The following is a 16,076-nucleotide window of genomic DNA, read 5'->3' as shown; positions in this document are numbered from 1 at the left end:
GAGAGGAGTAAGGACTTGCCCATGATTACACAGAACAGGGGTTCTCATACAGCTAGATAAATGTGTGTTGAGCTGCTGTTCTGGGCCTGGCTGGGTTAGTAAGACCCAAAAATCAATCAAATCTACCTCTGCCCCCAAAGACCTCACTACCTGAGGAGACATATAGAGAAACAATTATAACCTACTGTAAATCAACGGTTCAAGGTCTCCCAGAGTGGGGTGGAGAAGGGGTGAGGATAACTCAGCTCTTGTGAAAACAATGTCAGAGCATGGCCTAGGAAAATGAGGTGAAGGAGCTCAGGACGGCACGCAGGCAGCGGATTCCGCTTGGAAAAAGGCTGGGAAGGTTGAACCCTGAGAGTAGTTGGTTTTACACTCATACTTTGCACCCAAGCACCACTGGAGTTCTGGTGGCTCAGGCACGAGGCAGGCCTCAGTTTACCCATTTCTAAACGTCGAACTGATGATTTCCCAGACTCCTGCCCCTGCCTTCGGCATCTTATCCTGGCCAGGTGGCGCTCTACGGGAGGGGCGTGACCATATTAGTGACGTCACGTGGGGCGGAGCCGGCAGGACCCGCTGCGGAAGCCTGGGAGGGTGTAGGGACTCAGTCGAGTCCCCGGCGCGTGGGGGAGGGGGCTCCCCGCCTCCGTGTCCTCCGATTGCTGGATGATCCCGCCATCCTCCTCAGACGAAACTGAGTCACGGCGGAGCGTGCATCGGGAAGGGGCCAGGGACCTTACCCTTTCGGGGACCGGGAGTCCCATTTCCACCCAGGTCCAGCGACGCACCCGTTCCCCCCTCGCCACACACACACACCCTGCGGCTGTGAGTCAGCGGCCGGCCGCACCCCCTCGGCCCACTTCCTCCTCACCTTCCCAGGGCGGGCGGGGGGAGGACAGTGAGAGGGGTGGGGCCCCTCCCCACCCATCCCCCTCCTCTGCAGGGGGTGAGGGAATTCACCCTTTAGTAACACTTCATAAATTGGCAGAGAAGAGAGACGTTACGGGGTCCGAAGGCAGGAGGATTTAAGGGAGAACATTTGAGAGAATCTATGCTTAACCAGAGGGTCCTCCTCGCCCCCCAAATTGAGTAGAATGTAAAGAAATGGAGAAGATGACGGGGAAAGTGAGAAGAAATCGTACCCCCATTCAGATTCCCATAAGAATTTCCATCGTGGGAGTAAACTAAGGATCAAGGAAGGATCCCTTCCCCTCCACCAAGCTTCCCCCCTAATTTGGGGGTGACCCCCCCCAGAGTGCATAGCTATGCAATAACATTGGGGAAGAGGGAAATAGCGGAAGTCTAAGGTTCCGCGTTGCCCTGTTAAGCACCCTCCACCTCCCAACCCTACCTCCTGGAGATGTCCGCTGCCCCTTTAAGGCGCGGGGCATTGTGGGTGTGGGGAGTGGAATTTTGGAACGAAATGTAGCGAAGAGAAGTACAGTAGTAAGAGTAACATTGTAGCCGCCGCCGGCCGAGGGGGCGCGCCGGGGAGTGGACGCTGCACCCCCTTTCTGCAGCAGGGACCCCGGATCACAACCCCAGAGGGAGGAGGCGCCTGAGGACCCGCCCCGGCCCTGTCCACGTTCCCCCCAGGAAGCCGGACTCTATGGGGCGGGACCCCGGGGGAGACTGAGCAGAACCTGGAGCCAGCCCTGAACCCCTGAACCTCGAGCTAGGGGCGCCCCGGGAGCACCTACCCCGTGGGCGCTCCGCCCGCCCGCCCAGCAGCCATGAGGTGAGCCACGAACTGCCTCCAGATCCTTCCCCGCCCGGCGCGGGCTCCCGCCCCGCCTTTGTCCCCCTCCCCCCAGCTTGCTCCAGGCTGGAATTTGGGGACAGGACACTGGGAGCCTCGGATTTGAGGCCGAGCCCCCTTGGACGAGCTCCAGGTATTGACCACTTTCCCCTTGAGTCCCAAGGCTCCAGGTGGTGCCGGTGAGGTTCTTCTAGGATCCCTCAGATTTGGGGGCGCTCCGAGGACTCCCGAATTTTTAAAAGACTTTTTCAGAGAACCTCCAAGTTGGTAGATACTGCCCGCAAGGAGGCCAGAATTTAGGCAGGGCTCGGACTTCCCCAAATCTCAACCTGGCCCCGAGAGGGATTGTAGGGGGCCAGTTTGGGGGTCCCTGGGACCTGGAGGAGAGATTAAGACGTAGATCTTGGTTTTCTGGGTCCCCTTTTACGTGGCGCTGTAAGAAGTCTTCCCAAGAGGGATCTTCTCCTTAACTTCGGGGGTACTTAACCACCTAAATTTGGGGGGCTCATCCTGTGGAGGAGGTTGGTGCGGACGGATCTACGGACCCAGACGCAGCCTTGAGGGTCTGCTTGGGACTCCCCTCCCCCGCCGCTCCCTACCTACAATTTGCTTGAAACAGGCTGTGCCTAGGACCGAGCGAGCGCTACGAGCCGAGGGCGGCTCCCCGGCCCCTGGCCAGAAGGGCGGCCCCTCTCCCCCACCTGCGCGGCCCTAGGGAGGGAGGGGGCGCGGCAGCTGGGGGAAGGGGGGCCTTTGTCTTCCTGACTCACCTGTCGAGACAGCTGGTGTGGGGGGCGGGCAAGGAGCACTGTGGACAGGCAGCTTTCCCCACCACGGCGCCTCCGCCTTCTCTCAACACCGCCCCCCACCTTCCCCGGCCGTCCGGAGTTGTGCGGTTGGAGGAGGGGGCGTTGGAAAGCTTCAAGGTCATAGCCCTCTCCCCCTGGGACCTAGGCTTCCCAGAGAGTTCCAGCTATCTTCCCAGGAATTTAATCCTGGGGGAAGGGGGCCCAAGGGACCCAGGGATTTTGTCTTTTCCTGGGGCTCACCTGAGGGCGGGGCCAGTGCGGGCTGGGGGATCCGACTAGCCCCCCCAACTCCCCTCCCCTTGGCCCCCCATAATCTCTCCCTTGAGGCCTGAGCCTGACAATACTATCTCCCTTCCTCTACTCTCTCTGGGACTTCCTGCCCCAAAGCCCCCAGCTTGAGGGGGAGGCCCCTGGGGACGTCTGGGGATTAACCCCCTGGTGCTCACATACTCCCACTTCCCCCACGTTCCTACCCCTGCCCTCTGACATGTGTGGCATTCCTTTTTACAACCGTTAGAGAATCCGTCTCCCACATTTGTTCTTTCTGATGTAAAGGGACTGTTGGGAAATTTGGAGCATGGGGGCACCCACAAGACTTCCTGCCTACCCTTTCCCCCATTATAGCAACATCCCTGTCCTGGAGAGGGGTCAGTTTCAGGGAGTCAGGCTCTCTCCGTTCACCTTCTTCCCGGGGGACTCTTCTCTCCCACTGCCCCCCCCGCCCCGCCCCCCCCCCCTTGCGTTTCCGGTCCCAGGCATGGTGGAAGGCGGATGGCGGATGTCCGAGTTAGTGCTGCCTCACTCACTGAGACCGTAAAAGGGCAGGAGCAATGTCTCAGCCGGCCTCCGCCCCCCGCCCCCCCCATCCCGGAGGCCCTGGCCCTCCCACAGGCCCCCCTATTGCTGGCCGGGCCAGACCTCCCACCTCCTGGGGGGTGGCAGAAGTCGTGCCTATGCCTGTCCCACCAGAGGGCCACTCCCACCTCCTGACGGGGTTTTCCCTGAGGAAGGCCACACCCGACCCCAAATGGCTGTGCCCCTTCTCCCAGGACAGCTAGGACTCAAAAAGACCCACACCTCTGTATGGTGGCAGCTGGGGAAACTGAGGCTCAAAGAGAGAATGGCCTGACCCAAGACCCCTCAGACATTCCTAAGCAGTGTTGAGGGAGGGAAGGGAACTGGGATCCTCTGATTTCTGGCTGGTTTGGCTAGGGGCAGTTGGAAGAGAGGATGTTAAGATGGAAAATTACAAGATATAATTCTTTTTCTCCTAGTTTAACAAATATTTGTTGAATGTCTGCTGTGTCCAGGACTCTGAGCTGGGATTCTGGGAAGGCTGGGAAGTGGGGCAGAGGTCTGAGAATCTCAGGGCAGAAGGGACTGGAGAAGAATTTGGTCCATTTCTTTCCTCTTCCAATAGTAGTAATTGTTGTTGTTTTATTTTCTTTTTTAATAATGAGAGACCATTTGATCAAGCATCTACTTTGTACCAGGCATTGTACTAGGTGCCTGATTAAATTTAATTCTCAAAGTAATTCTAAGAGATTGATACTATTATGACTGTCCCCCTTCCCCAGATGGGAAAATGTAGGCCCAGAAAAATTAAGCAAATTGCCTATTAAAAGTCAGTTTGGAAGTGGGCAAGCCAGAATTTGAACCCAGGGCTCTTTCCGGACTCTTATGCTATTAGAGAAAATGGAAAATTAAACCTTCAGTGGTCTTTAAAAACCAAAAACTAGTAACGTGCTTTCACTGTACAAACACTGAAGATGATGCCGATAAGGAAGAAGAAACCCAGTTACCTTCCTGTTCACTTAGGGGGAACTGAGGCCCTTCAGGGAGGAGGGACTAAAGTGAACCCACACAAGCCCCACGGACCCTAGATTTGATCTCTATTAAGGGTTGCTTCAAAGAAGATTTGTAGTTTGGAAAGGTTGCGTGTGCCTGGGGGCTGGGGGGCGGAGGTTGGATGACAAGTTTTACGGTGTAAGGGGCTATAGGACAAAGGGGTAAAGGGAAGGGCAAACCTCTAATCTTGGAGGCCTTGAGTAAACCAGAGAGACTATGTTGATTGCATCCAGTGATGAGGAGCTCTCACCCTCCTGTTTTGCCCCTCGGCACCCTTGGAGTGGGCCTGTGCCAAATTCCAGGTCCTGCCCTTAGGGCTTTTCTTATCTCTTTCAATTCTTACCAAACCTGTTGAGTTTTGGTTTCCAGGGCTAGAAACTAAGGCTCAGAGAGGGGAAGCTGCACAGCAAGGAGGGTGACTTGAACGTTTGTTTATCTATCACATGCTAGAGTTTTCCAGAATGGGTGGACTCGTGGGGGGAGGGGGGGAGTTGTGGGCTGGCTGGGGTAAATTAAGGCTCTCATGTCACACTGAGGGGATGAGACCCCAGAGACCATTGGAATTAGGTAGACCCCATTTCAGTCTCACTCCCTGCTTCCTGGTGGTGGGATTTCCCGTGCCAGCTTTTGCCCTGGCTTATTTATTTATTTTTTTTAACTTAAGTAATGCATTAGTTTACCAGCCCCTGGTAAAACAAAACAAAATGAAAAGAGAAGACATAAGCAATTCAAAAGGGTAAACAGTATGAAATGTCCATTTCCTCCCTCCCTCCTTCTTCAGGCCCCCAGTGCCCCAGTGCCTCTCAGGCAGCCACAGTTAGTCGCCTGAGAAGCAGCCTCTGCATATATCACCACTCTGTGTGCAGAGGTATTTATAGCCTCCCCACCTTTTTTTTTTTTTAATAAACCTCTGATACACACTACTTTATACCCTGCCTTAAAAAAACATTCAGCTTAGCTGCTTCCTCCTCTTTAAATGAGGTTAAGAACGTGGGGGGGACTTGTATTCAATTATGAGCCCCTTGGCTTATTTGCTGTGTGACCTGAGATAGCTGTCTTCACCTCTCTGTGGCCACAGTACCCCATCTGTAAAAAGGGTAAGCACCGGAGTCCATCTCAGGAGGTCATTGCAAGGTTTATTGTAGAAATTAGAGCTTAGTACCTAGAACAGTGTCTGGGAGGAAGGCTAACCAGTAAATGTCAGCTACCATTTTAAAATCTTTTCCCTTTTTTTAACCGGTGGCTAATTTAACAACAGTTGAATACCTACTACGTGCTAGGTAGGCACCATTCTAGGTTCCATGGACACAGCAGTGAACAGAAACGTCGCTGTCCTGACGTTTTGGTAGGAGAGATAGACAAGTATCTGTCGGGCAGGGATCCATGATACGAAATGTGCAATATGCAATGAGAAGGAAAGGAGCTTTTCTAGATAGGGTAGCCAGGGAGGGCTTCTCAGAAAAGGTGACGTCTAAACAGAGAACTGAAGGAGGTGAAAATCCACGTTGAGGGAGAACGAGAGCACAGGCCTGAGGCTGGAAGGTATCTAGCACACTGAAGGAGCAGCCTAGAGGCCAGTGGGGTTGGAACAGCAAGCTGGAGGGAGGGAAGGGATGAGATCAGAGATCTCACAGATCATGAAGGCCCCGGAAGAACATGGCTTTTATGCTGCAGGAGCCACCATGGGAGCTTCCAAGAAGAGGAGGGACACGATCTGACTTGTGTTTTAACAGGATCCTTCTGCTGTAATGGGGATACCATGGGTTGGAGAGGGACAAGACCAGTCTGAGTTCACTCAGCAGGTGCTAGCTCTCTGGCCAGATCAGAGACTCAGCAGGGCAGGGTCACTTGGGAGAGCAAAGTGCAGCCAGGGTGGGGTAGCAACAAAGGCCCCAGGCACCTGGCCAGAGTCTGCCCTGGGTGTGGGTGGCAGGTGTGGGTGAGGCCTTACCCCTGCCCTCCAGGGGCAGTGGAAGCCAGAAACAGCCCCTGGAGCTGTGCTTGTCTGCAAACAGCACCCACACAGTCCCCTGTGGTTAAGACTGTGGACTTGGGAGCCAGGTGGCCTGGGTTCAACTCCTTGCTCTGCTACTTACTAGCTGTGTGATTACAGGCGAGTCAAACCTCTCTGGGCCTCTGCAGTCCTTGCAGAATGAGGATGAAACTGCCCATCTAGAAGGGCTGCAGTGAGACTAAAATGAGAGACTATGAGGAAAGGGCTTAGGGCATCTGACCAGCTGCAATGCCTGATAAGAGGGGCTGGCCCCAATTAAGTAAACTTGCGGGGAGAGGTCCAGGGGACTCAGCTTCCGGGCCTAGGAACCCAGATCTGGATCTGTTGAGGGGCTTTCCCTGCCTTGTCTTTTACAGTGTCAGTGTCATGCCCCAGCCCCCAGCCCTGGTAGAGACAGAGCCTTCGTGGGGTATAATTTCTCTCCCCGGAAACCTCTGACGACCGACTTCCTCTTTTCAGGAAAAAGTCCAGTGGGGGTGGGGTAGGGCAGGGACTAATGCTTCCCCCTGGTCTGTGTGACCTTGGGCAAGTCACTTCCCGTCTGGGAGCCTGAGTTTCCTCATCTGGGGAGGAGGGCATTGACCCTCCCCAGAAGGACTGGTAGGGGGGCAGGAGGGAAGTGGCTGTCCAGGGCCCCAGTAGTGCCTGTTCAGGGTGCCCGCAGAGGGGATGCCAATACTTCCTGAGCCCTCAGCACATGCCAGGCAGCGCACCAAGTGCTTGACATGCCCAGACTCATTTCCTTCTCCCACTGCCCTGGGAGTTGGGGTCTGCCATCTCCCCAGTTTGTAGGCAAAGAAGATGAGTTCTCATGTGGGAAGGTTGCTTGCCTGACTCACATGGAGTAGGTGGCCCAGCGGGAATTTGTGCCTAGATCTGTGGATGTCCGATCTTGAAACCTGAACCCTGAACCAGTTTACTGACCCCTCCCCCAAAGGCTAAGTCAGATGTCACCTCTAGGAAGATCTTTCTGACCCCCAGGCTGGGGCAGGCAGAGTGGGAGGGCTAGGGAAAGGGTAATGGGGTTCTTACTTGACTCAGATGTGCACTCGAGGGGGCTTTGTGTAATACACTGTACACTACAGCATCTTGTATTTTTTGAGTTGAGTTTCAATAAACTACAATCCCCCCACCTCAAAAAAAAAACCCCAAGCCTGCCTTGGGTTATCACTGTCTGCAGACTGGACCTCTCCTGCACTGGAGGGTGGGGCCGGGTCTGTCTGGGTCACTGCCTGGCATGGAGCAGGGAGTGTCTGCTGATGGCCATTGGTGCCCGGGAAGAGGCGGGGTGGATGGATGGGGGGGCGGCAGGAAGTGGAAAAGCCTAAGTAAGATCTAACCTCGGTCTCCAGCTAGTTGCAAGCCTCACCCTTCCCCTCTCCAAGCTTCAGCTTCCTCCTACCCAGTGAGGAGTGGGGGCGGGGGTGGGGTGGGGGTCCAAGCACCCCATCAGAGATAGGGAAACTGAGGCTCCAAGAGCACCAGGCATGGACTGGTTCCCAGCACTGCCCCGAGCTCCTGACCTGTCCCTTCTGTCTCGTCCCAGCTCCCCCTCCTCTGGCTCTCACTCTGCATCTCTCTCTGACTGTCCCAGTCTGTCTTTCTCCATCTGCTGTTTCTCTCTGCTCCCTGCCTTTCCACCTGGTTACCCCCACTATTCCTCTGTCTGTGTGTCTTTCAGTCAACCTCCACTCTGTCAATTCGACTCCCATTCTCACATCTCTGTATGTTTGTCTCTTCCAGTCTGACTCTTCCTCTTCCTGTCTCTTTCTCTCCATTTGACTGTCTCTCTCTCTTTCCGCGTCTGTCTCACATCCCCTGTTTGTCTGTCTCTCTCCCAGTCTGTCTGTCTCTCTGTCCCGCCTCTTTTTCTCTCCCAGTCTTTCTCCTCGTCTGTCTGATCTCGAGGATCTGTCTCCAACCCTCTCTCCTCATCCGTCTGTCTGCCTCTGCCTCTCCATGGGTCCCTCCTCCTCTCACACTGTCTTTTGTCTTTGAATCTCCCAGGGGTACCTGTATGGAGAGGGTGACTGGACCCTGGAGGGAGGGTGCCGGGCTCCCCTCTGCTAACAGCCCCTCTCCGCTTCTCTCCCTCCCGGCAGTGAGACTGTCGTCTGCTCCAGCCGGGCCACTGTGATGCTTTACGATGACAACAACAAGCGATGGATGCCTGCTGGCACGGGCCCCCAGGCCTTCAGCCGCGTCCAGATCTACCACAACCCCACCGCCAACTCCTTCCGGGTGGTCGGTCGGAAGATGCAGCCGGACCAGCAGGTGAGGCTTCCCTCCCCTCCCCTTCTGTGGGCTGCACCCACCACCTCTCACCCACCTTTCCCCTCCTGCCAGGTGGTCATCAACTGTGCCATCGTCCGCGGTGTCAAGTATAACCAGGCCACCCCCAACTTCCACCAGTGGCGTGACGCCCGCCAGGTCTGGGGCCTCAACTTCGGCAGCAAGGAAGACGCAACACAGTTCGCCGCCGGCATGGCCAGCGCCCTAGAAGCACTGGAAGGTTAGAGACAGTGGACAGAGGGGACCACTGAGCGCTGCCTTGTGACCTGGGGCCACCACTTTACCACCTGGGCCTCAGTTTACCCATCTGAAAACGGGGCTAATTCACTGCTACCGTGAAGAACTATTATGAGGATTTTGTGGGCTCCAGTGTGCCCCCGTGTGCACCCACATATAAAATGCACAGTTTCTAAGAGTACACTCTGTCCCATGAATTTTTACACATGCACACTCCTGTGTGACCACCTCCCAGATCAACATCTAGGTATTTCCAGCCCCTAGAAGGCTCTCTGTCCCCTTTCTCCAGGTAACCATTGTACTGACTTACGTCATCATCAATTAGCTTTCAGGCAACGTTATTCAGGGGGAAAAAACTCCAGTTGGTATTTCTTAAACTTGAACATGCCCACGAGTCATCTGAGAAAAATACACATTCTGATTCAGCTGGGTTGGGCTGGGGCCTGAGCCTCTGCATTTCTAGCATGTTCTCCAGTGATGCTGAGGCTGCTGGTCCACAAACAGAACTTTGAGGAGCAAGGCTTTAGGTGATGACTGTGCATCTGGGGTCTGGGGTCGCTGCTGTAGAATTTCAGATCACCAAATGGTGGGGGTGTGCTTGCTTCCTAGAGCAATTTCACTGCCAGTGGGGAGGGGCTTGCTTGTGTGGGGCACAGAAAAGTACATGGGAGCCAGAGGCCTGAGGGCAGGTGTGGAGGAGGCTGTGGGTTCTCAGGTGGGGGTTCTGAATTTCTGTGACAGTGGGTAAGAGTCTGGATGCTGGAGTCAGCTGGAATTCAAGTCTTGTTCCTGCAAATCCCAGTCTGCTGGACTCGGGACAAGTGACTGCTCCCTCTGCACCTTCCCTGTCCCCCCTGTAACCTGGGCATCCTCATAGTGCCCACCTCACACCCCAGCCTGGGGTGTCAGGGTTCCTGGGAGGCCTGGGGGAGCTGAGGGATCACACCGAGGGGTAGGGCTGGGTTCTGGGGTGACTCACCGGCCTTCACTCTTACCTTCCAGGAGGAGGGCCTCCGCCCCCGCCACCACCTACAGCACCTCCTACTTGGTCTGTCCAGAATGGCCCCTCCGCAGAGGAGGTGGAGCAACAGAAAAGGTGGGGCCAGTCCCTGGATGGGGAACCTTACCCCTGCCAGAATTCTAGGATGTTCCAGAAACCCTGACTCCTAGAGTTCAGAACTCTTCAACTTTCAGTTTCCAGAATGTTCCAACTCCCAGGGGACTAGAAAGTGACAACTTTCAGAAACTCCCACCTCCTGGAGTTTAAAAAACTCCTGATGCCCAGAGTTGCAGAACCTTCTGACCCTTGAAATCCTGGTCCCCCAGAATCCCAGAGTCCAGAATTTGCTTGCTTTAAAGGATCTTGGGCATTTTGTAACTCACGTGTTGGTGAAGGTCGGAGGACTAGAATGCTTGCATCTAGGTCCTGCCCTGTCCCTGGCCTCCCCTGCAACCCTTTCGTGGGCTCCTGGGGGATGGAAGGCACAAGGGGGGCTTAGGAGCCAGCCTTGCCGGAGACCTCTGAGGGCCGATCCTCTGAGGGACGATCTGGCAGGTTGCTGGCCATCCTCGGGGCCCTGACTGACGGCAGCTCATCATCCCTCCCCAGGCAGCAGCAGGCAGAGCACATGGAGCGCAGGGTCTCTAATGCAGGTGATTGCTCGATTGGCCTCAGGGGTCTGGGGACCGCTGCAGAGGGAGGGGGCCAGCCGGACAACAAAGAATGAGGCTTCTCTCTCAGCACCGCTCCTTTTCTGTATTTCTTTCAGGAGGCCCACCTGCTCCCCCGGCTGGGGGACCGCCCCCACCTCCTGGACCTCCCCCTCCTCCAGGTCCTCCCCCACCCCCTGGTATCTCCTCCTCAGGGGTCTCGGCTGCGGGCCATGGAGCAGGGGCAGGCCCACCCCCTGCACCCCCTCTCCCCGCAGCACAAGGTCCCAGTGGTGGAGGGACCGGGGCCCCTGGCCTGGCCACAGCCATTGCCGGAGCCAAACTCAGGAAGGTCAGCAAGGTAAGGGGACCAAGGATGGCTGGTGTGGGGTGACAGGGCCTGAAGAAATAACAAGACTGAGGCCAGAGTTGCTTGGAAGCCTCACAGGAGGGCTGGGAGGCCAGGAGGCCTAACCATAAAGCCCCCTCCTCTTTGTAATTTCTCCAGCAGGAGGAGGCCCCAGGGGCATCCTTGGCTCCCAAAGCTGAGAGCAGTCGAAGCACGGGCGGGGGGCTTATGGAGGAGATGAACGCCATGCTGGCCCGGAGGTGAGCCTGAGCCTGGAGTCCTCAAAGGTCATAGAAAGCCCTGGGATCAAATCCTCAGGCCTACAGTTACCATTTGGAGATTCCAGTTCTGTAGGGCCAGGTGGGAGGAGGGTTCACATTTCCATTTAGTTGGTTTCTTTGGATGAAAATTCCCCCTTTGATAGCCAGGTTTGGGATATAATGATGGGGACTGCATTCTCCTGAGATAGCTGAGATTTGCAACCACCTAGGTATCCTCTAGAATGTTCTAAAACCCAGAATTCTAGGACCTGAGGAGATCCTGCCTCAGAATCTGGGAACTCTGATTCCTTGAATCTCAGCGGTCTAAGATAGAGCCCTCTGCCCTTAGAATTTTGTGATTCCCAAATGTGGAAATCTTAAAACCCCCACCCTAATTTGAGAACAGCACACTCTTTAACTTCTAAAACTAAAGTTTTCTTAACCTTGACCAATTCCAGAACTCTGCACCCTAGAATCCACCTTTCCAGAACTCTGGAGAGGGGAAATGCTGAGTGGCTGAAGCCCTCTGTTTTTGACTTTCTCTCTTGCAGAAGGAAAGCCACACAAGTTGGAGAGAAACCCGCCAAGGATGAATCCGCCAATGTGAGTTAGGGGCTCTTCCTGCCATATACACCTTAGGCTGTACCCTTTGGGTAGGGGTATTGGAGAGGGGGCTTTGATAGGGATGGGCTGGGTTTGAAGCTAGAGGAGTCAGCCGAGGTGCAGTGGTCCCTGGCGCATGACAGTTTTATTTCCCACCAGCAGGAGGAGCCAGAGGCCAGAGTCCCAGCCCACTGTGGTAAGTGTGATAAGCCCACTCTAGTTACAGGAACTACAAGTCCCAGCCCTCTTCTCACATATAGCACACTTTCATGGGAGAGTCTGTACAAATAACGCTGGGTATTGTACTCTCCTGAGATGGTTCTTTGAACAGGGGCTGATGAGGCTCGGGGAGAAAGATTGAGGCAGAGCATTCCTTGTCCCTGATCTTTTTGATTTATTGCCTGTCCCCCAGAATCTGTGCGGAGACCCTGGGAGAAGAACAGCACAACCTTGCCAAGGTGGGCCATCAATATTGGGGCCCCACCCCCAGAAATAGTTGGATTTGCCAAATCTGTAGAGAGGAACAGTGTGACCAGGAATGGGAGGTAGGGGAGGCAGACCCTCTCTTTAACCTCATTTCTGCCCCAAACCACCCCAACTCTCCCAGGATGAAGTCATCTTCTTCAGTGACCACTTCCGAGGCCCACCCCTCTACGCCCAGCTCCAATGATGAGTCAGACCTGGAAAGGGTGAAACAGGTAGCTTGGGGAGAGGGGGCTGGAGGTGAGGTCTCTGGGGATAGAAAGGGGCTACAGGAAGAAAGGAGATCTGGGTCCAAACTCTGCCATGTGATTCTAGAAAAGGCCTTGGAAACCTCAGTTTTCTGGTCTAAGAAATGGAGAGATTGGATAAGATCAGTGATGACACAGACACCATAACTCCCTTATCCAGTGCCTGTGACCCTGCACTCATTCCTGATGAGTACCCAGAATCATTTTCAGCACACTGGCCCCAGACATTTATCACCAATCGGAGTTGACAGGAGACTGGAATGTCTTTGGCCAACCCTGGTACTGGGTGTTCTCCAGTACTTTTCTTCTGGCTCCAAGGATCCAGAATTCTCCCCTAGAATTCTCAGTCACTCTATGGCCTTGCCTGTGATGTCATGGTCTGTGTGTGATGAGGTTCTTGAACCTCCTTCCTCTGGCCCCTCAGTCATTAAGAAAGGGGGGATTCGCTTCTGCAAGTCCAGGTACCCTTCCTGATTGGTTGCACCGCATTATTTTCAGGAGCTTCTGGAAGAGGTGAGGAAGGAATTGCAGAAAGTGAAAGAGGAAATAATTGAAGGTGAGATTGTTTTTTATTTTAAATGTTGATTTATTTTGGAGGCATCATGGCCCTCGGAAAGAATCCTGTTTTGGAAGAGAAGAGGGAGGAGGCTCTGCCCTGATCTCTGCCCCTTGTTTCCTTCCAGCCTTTGTCCAGGAGCTGAGGAAGCGGGGTTCCCCCTGACCACAGGGCCCCAGAAGATCCAGTTTCTCCTTTCCGCACATCCCCTCGCCTGTCACCTGCTTTCCCTGCCTCAACTTGACTTGGAATTGGCTGAAGGCTACACAGGAATGCATTTTCCCCACTCCCCATCTCACCTGGAAAATTCCAAGGGGGTGTGGCTTCCCTGGCACCATGCCCACACCCATACTGGCTGCTGATTGGCTGGGGAGGCCCCCACCCTTTGCTCCCTTTGGTCCTTCCCCTGTGCCATCCCCTTGGGGCTGGTTCCTCTGCTGGGGATGTACCAATTAACCCCACAGTGAGGGGGAAGAAAGGAGGGAAGTTCACATTCCCTTGTTCTAGATTCACTTTAATGCTTAATGCCTTTGAAGTTTTGTTTTTTTAAGGAAAAAAAATATATATATATATTTAGGTTTGGGGGGAGGAAATTTTTTTCTCTTTGGTTTTGATAAAATAGGGTGTGGGAAGTTTTTAATGCTGTGCCCCAGGCTTGTCCCATTTGAGACAGCTATTTAATGGGGGGGATGTCCCACCAAGGCTGGGGGCGCCTCCCCCCACACTGGGACTTCCCTTCCCTCTGGCTCCTTCCCTTTTTCTATGAGGAATTAAGATGCTGTAACTTTTTGGAACCTCAGTTTTTTGATTTTTTTATTTGGGTAGGTTTTGGGGTCCAGACCATTTTTACCCTCTGGGGAAAATAAGATGAGGGAGAAAGGAAAAGGGGGAGGAGACCTCCCCTCTCCCACCTTCACCTTTAGCTTCTTGAAAATGGGCCCCTGCAGAATAAATCTGCCAGTTTTTATAAATGCTAAGATTTCTGGAGTGATTTTGATGGGCTGTGCTCATGAGGAAGGGGGCCCCTCCCTCCCCCAGTAATCTGCCTTCTCATCTTCCTCCCTCGCACTTGAACCTCCTTCCTCAGGCTCCGGCAGCCAGGATGGCCTCTGCCCCCTCTCAGCCTCCCTCTCTTCCTCCCAGTACCTCTCACCAGGCAGCCTCCTCACTCCTCACCCTGGCCCAAGCACTTCGCCACCCTAGAGAAAGCCAGGGGCAAGAGCCTTGGCTTTCCCCAGGCCTCAGTTTCCCTATCTGAGAAAGGGCTCGAAGGGTGACTCTGGCCCCTTTCCACCACAACCCTCCCAGCTTCCCCTAATTCTAGTGAGCCTTGTACCCATTTTGCATGTATATCATGGTTCTCAGACACATTCTTAAGATGATTTCTTTCCCCCAGAACTCCTTTAATTATAAAACATTTACAGTCTAAAACATATACATATAGAATTCAGAAGTCATAGAACTCATACAAACCCCCTTCGTGGTTCAATTGGTTGGCAGGGGGTAAGTGAGGTAGGTAACTCTGCCTGGTGGAATACTCCATTTGGTTGGAGGTAGGAAACTTCAGGGGTGAGGGGCAGGTGGTCCCACTAGAGGAAGCCTTTGCATGAAGGAGGGAGGTGGGTACTGGGTGTCCAGTCCAAAGGCAAGAAGGGGGAATCCCTGAGTACTCTGAAGAGCAGATTTGGATGGAAGATAGGGCTTGTGACAATGACCCATGTAGCAGGGGGACAGCTGGGTCCCCATGAGGGCAGCAAGGGAGGATGGTGGGAAGGTTTAGAACATTCAGACAGGTAAACAGGGGGCTGAGACAAAACACAAAATGGTTCAGCCCAAGACAGGGCCAATGTTCCCACTCTAAAGGGCCACAGAACATTGGGGGGGGGGGGTGTCAGTCTGGTGGAACTACACTGGAAGACACTGCTTGTCGTACTAAAAGCCTGTATATGTGTAGAAGGAGGTTCTGTTGGAATGATCCACTTAAGGAGGGGAGGACCCCAGTGAAGGTACCAATGGACTACAGATGGGAGCCACAGGGTGACTCGCTGGAGCTGATGCGCTCCAAGATCCGTCCTTCTATTCCCTGTCCCCAACTCCCCAACAAAAGAGTGAAGTAGATGGAAGGTGGTGGGGGTGGTCAAGTACATCAGAAGTTTCTGCATTTTCATTACAATGGTCTGTACCAGTGAAGAAGGGGGAAGTTGTCCTGGTGTAATGGATGAGGTCCCGGGGAAAAGATCACTCCTCAGATAAGTTGGAAGTGTGAGTGACAAAATGAGAAATGGTCCATGTGTCCTGCTAGCCCTCCCAGTGGTGGGTGGGTGGGGGTCCAATGAAAGACACTGCTTTTCCATTCCAAAGTGCTAAACCAGTGGATGGGGGGGGAGGGGCAGTTGGGGTGGGGCTGGAAGGTTCCATAAGTGGATGGGGGAGTCCCAGCAAAAGGTACCCCTCACTGGGCAAGTTAGTAGGGAGGTAACCAATAAGCCTAGTTCCATCAGCCCCAGTCCAGGATCACTTAATGCCCCTAAAGGGACCTAGTGGTATTAGCTGGGCGGGTTCAGGTAGGGACCCTGAGGACAGAAGGCCGTGTTGGACACATGGCGGCCCAGACATCAGTCACTCACAAGACCAGGGCCCTGCGGCTTCCTATTCCTCCGGCGCGGGCGGCTGATCCAGGGCGCAGAGCTGGGCGCGCACCTCTCGCATCTGCGCCTGCAGCTCCTCCAGGGCGCCCCGCGGCGGCGCCGCCTGCACCTGCGCCTGCAGGGCCTCGAGCGCCAGCGCCAAGTGGTCCACCTCGTCCCGCATCGCGGTCCAGGCGGCGCGCCGCTTCCCCCTTCTTACGACGCAGGTTCTTCTGGTGGCGCCAGTACTCCAGCACCAGGCAGCTGCAGGCCATGACGAAGATGGTGGCCTCGCCCAGCAGCTCGGCGCCCAGCTCAGCGGCCGCCTCCTCGTTCAG

The 16,076-nt window shown here is 54.6% G+C and overlaps 1 protein-coding gene across 4 annotated transcripts; it reads left to right on the top strand.

Annotated features, from left to right (window-relative positions):
• The first annotated feature begins 1,417 nt into the window (after positions 1 to 1,417).
• On the top strand, positions 1,418 to 14,088 carry VASP (vasodilator stimulated phosphoprotein). Of its 4 annotated transcripts, none has more exons than XM_032485789.1 (13): positions 1,419 to 1,741; positions 8,536 to 8,707; positions 8,780 to 8,945; positions 9,965 to 10,058; positions 10,572 to 10,615; positions 10,732 to 10,973; positions 11,121 to 11,221; positions 11,773 to 11,824; positions 11,987 to 12,020; positions 12,237 to 12,282; positions 12,432 to 12,522; positions 13,054 to 13,111; positions 13,239 to 14,088. In XM_032485789.1, exons 1-13 carry the CDS (start codon positions 1,737 to 1,739, stop codon positions 13,274 to 13,276), a joined length of 1,143 nt encoding a protein of 380 aa, XP_032341680.1. In that variant the 5' UTR covers positions 1,419 to 1,736; the 3' UTR covers positions 13,277 to 14,088. The 4 variants fall into 4 exon arrangements, 3 of the variants coding, with proteins under 3 accessions (XP_032341680.1, XP_032341679.1, XP_032341681.1); XM_032485788.1 differs by having other exon boundaries at positions 11,984 to 12,020; XR_004322301.1 differs by lacking the exons at positions 11,987 to 12,020; positions 12,237 to 12,282 and having other exon boundaries at positions 1,418 to 1,741.
• Positions 14,089 to 16,076: the final 1,988 nt, after the last annotated feature.

This window comes from Camelus ferus, chromosome 9 (assembly GCF_009834535.1).
Source record: "Camelus ferus isolate YT-003-E chromosome 9, BCGSAC_Cfer_1.0, whole genome shotgun sequence".
Lineage (NCBI taxonomy): Eukaryota > Metazoa > Chordata > Mammalia > Artiodactyla > Camelidae > Camelus > Camelus ferus.
Note: the sequence above shows the minus strand (reverse complement) of the source record. Positions and strands in the feature narration are given on the sequence as shown.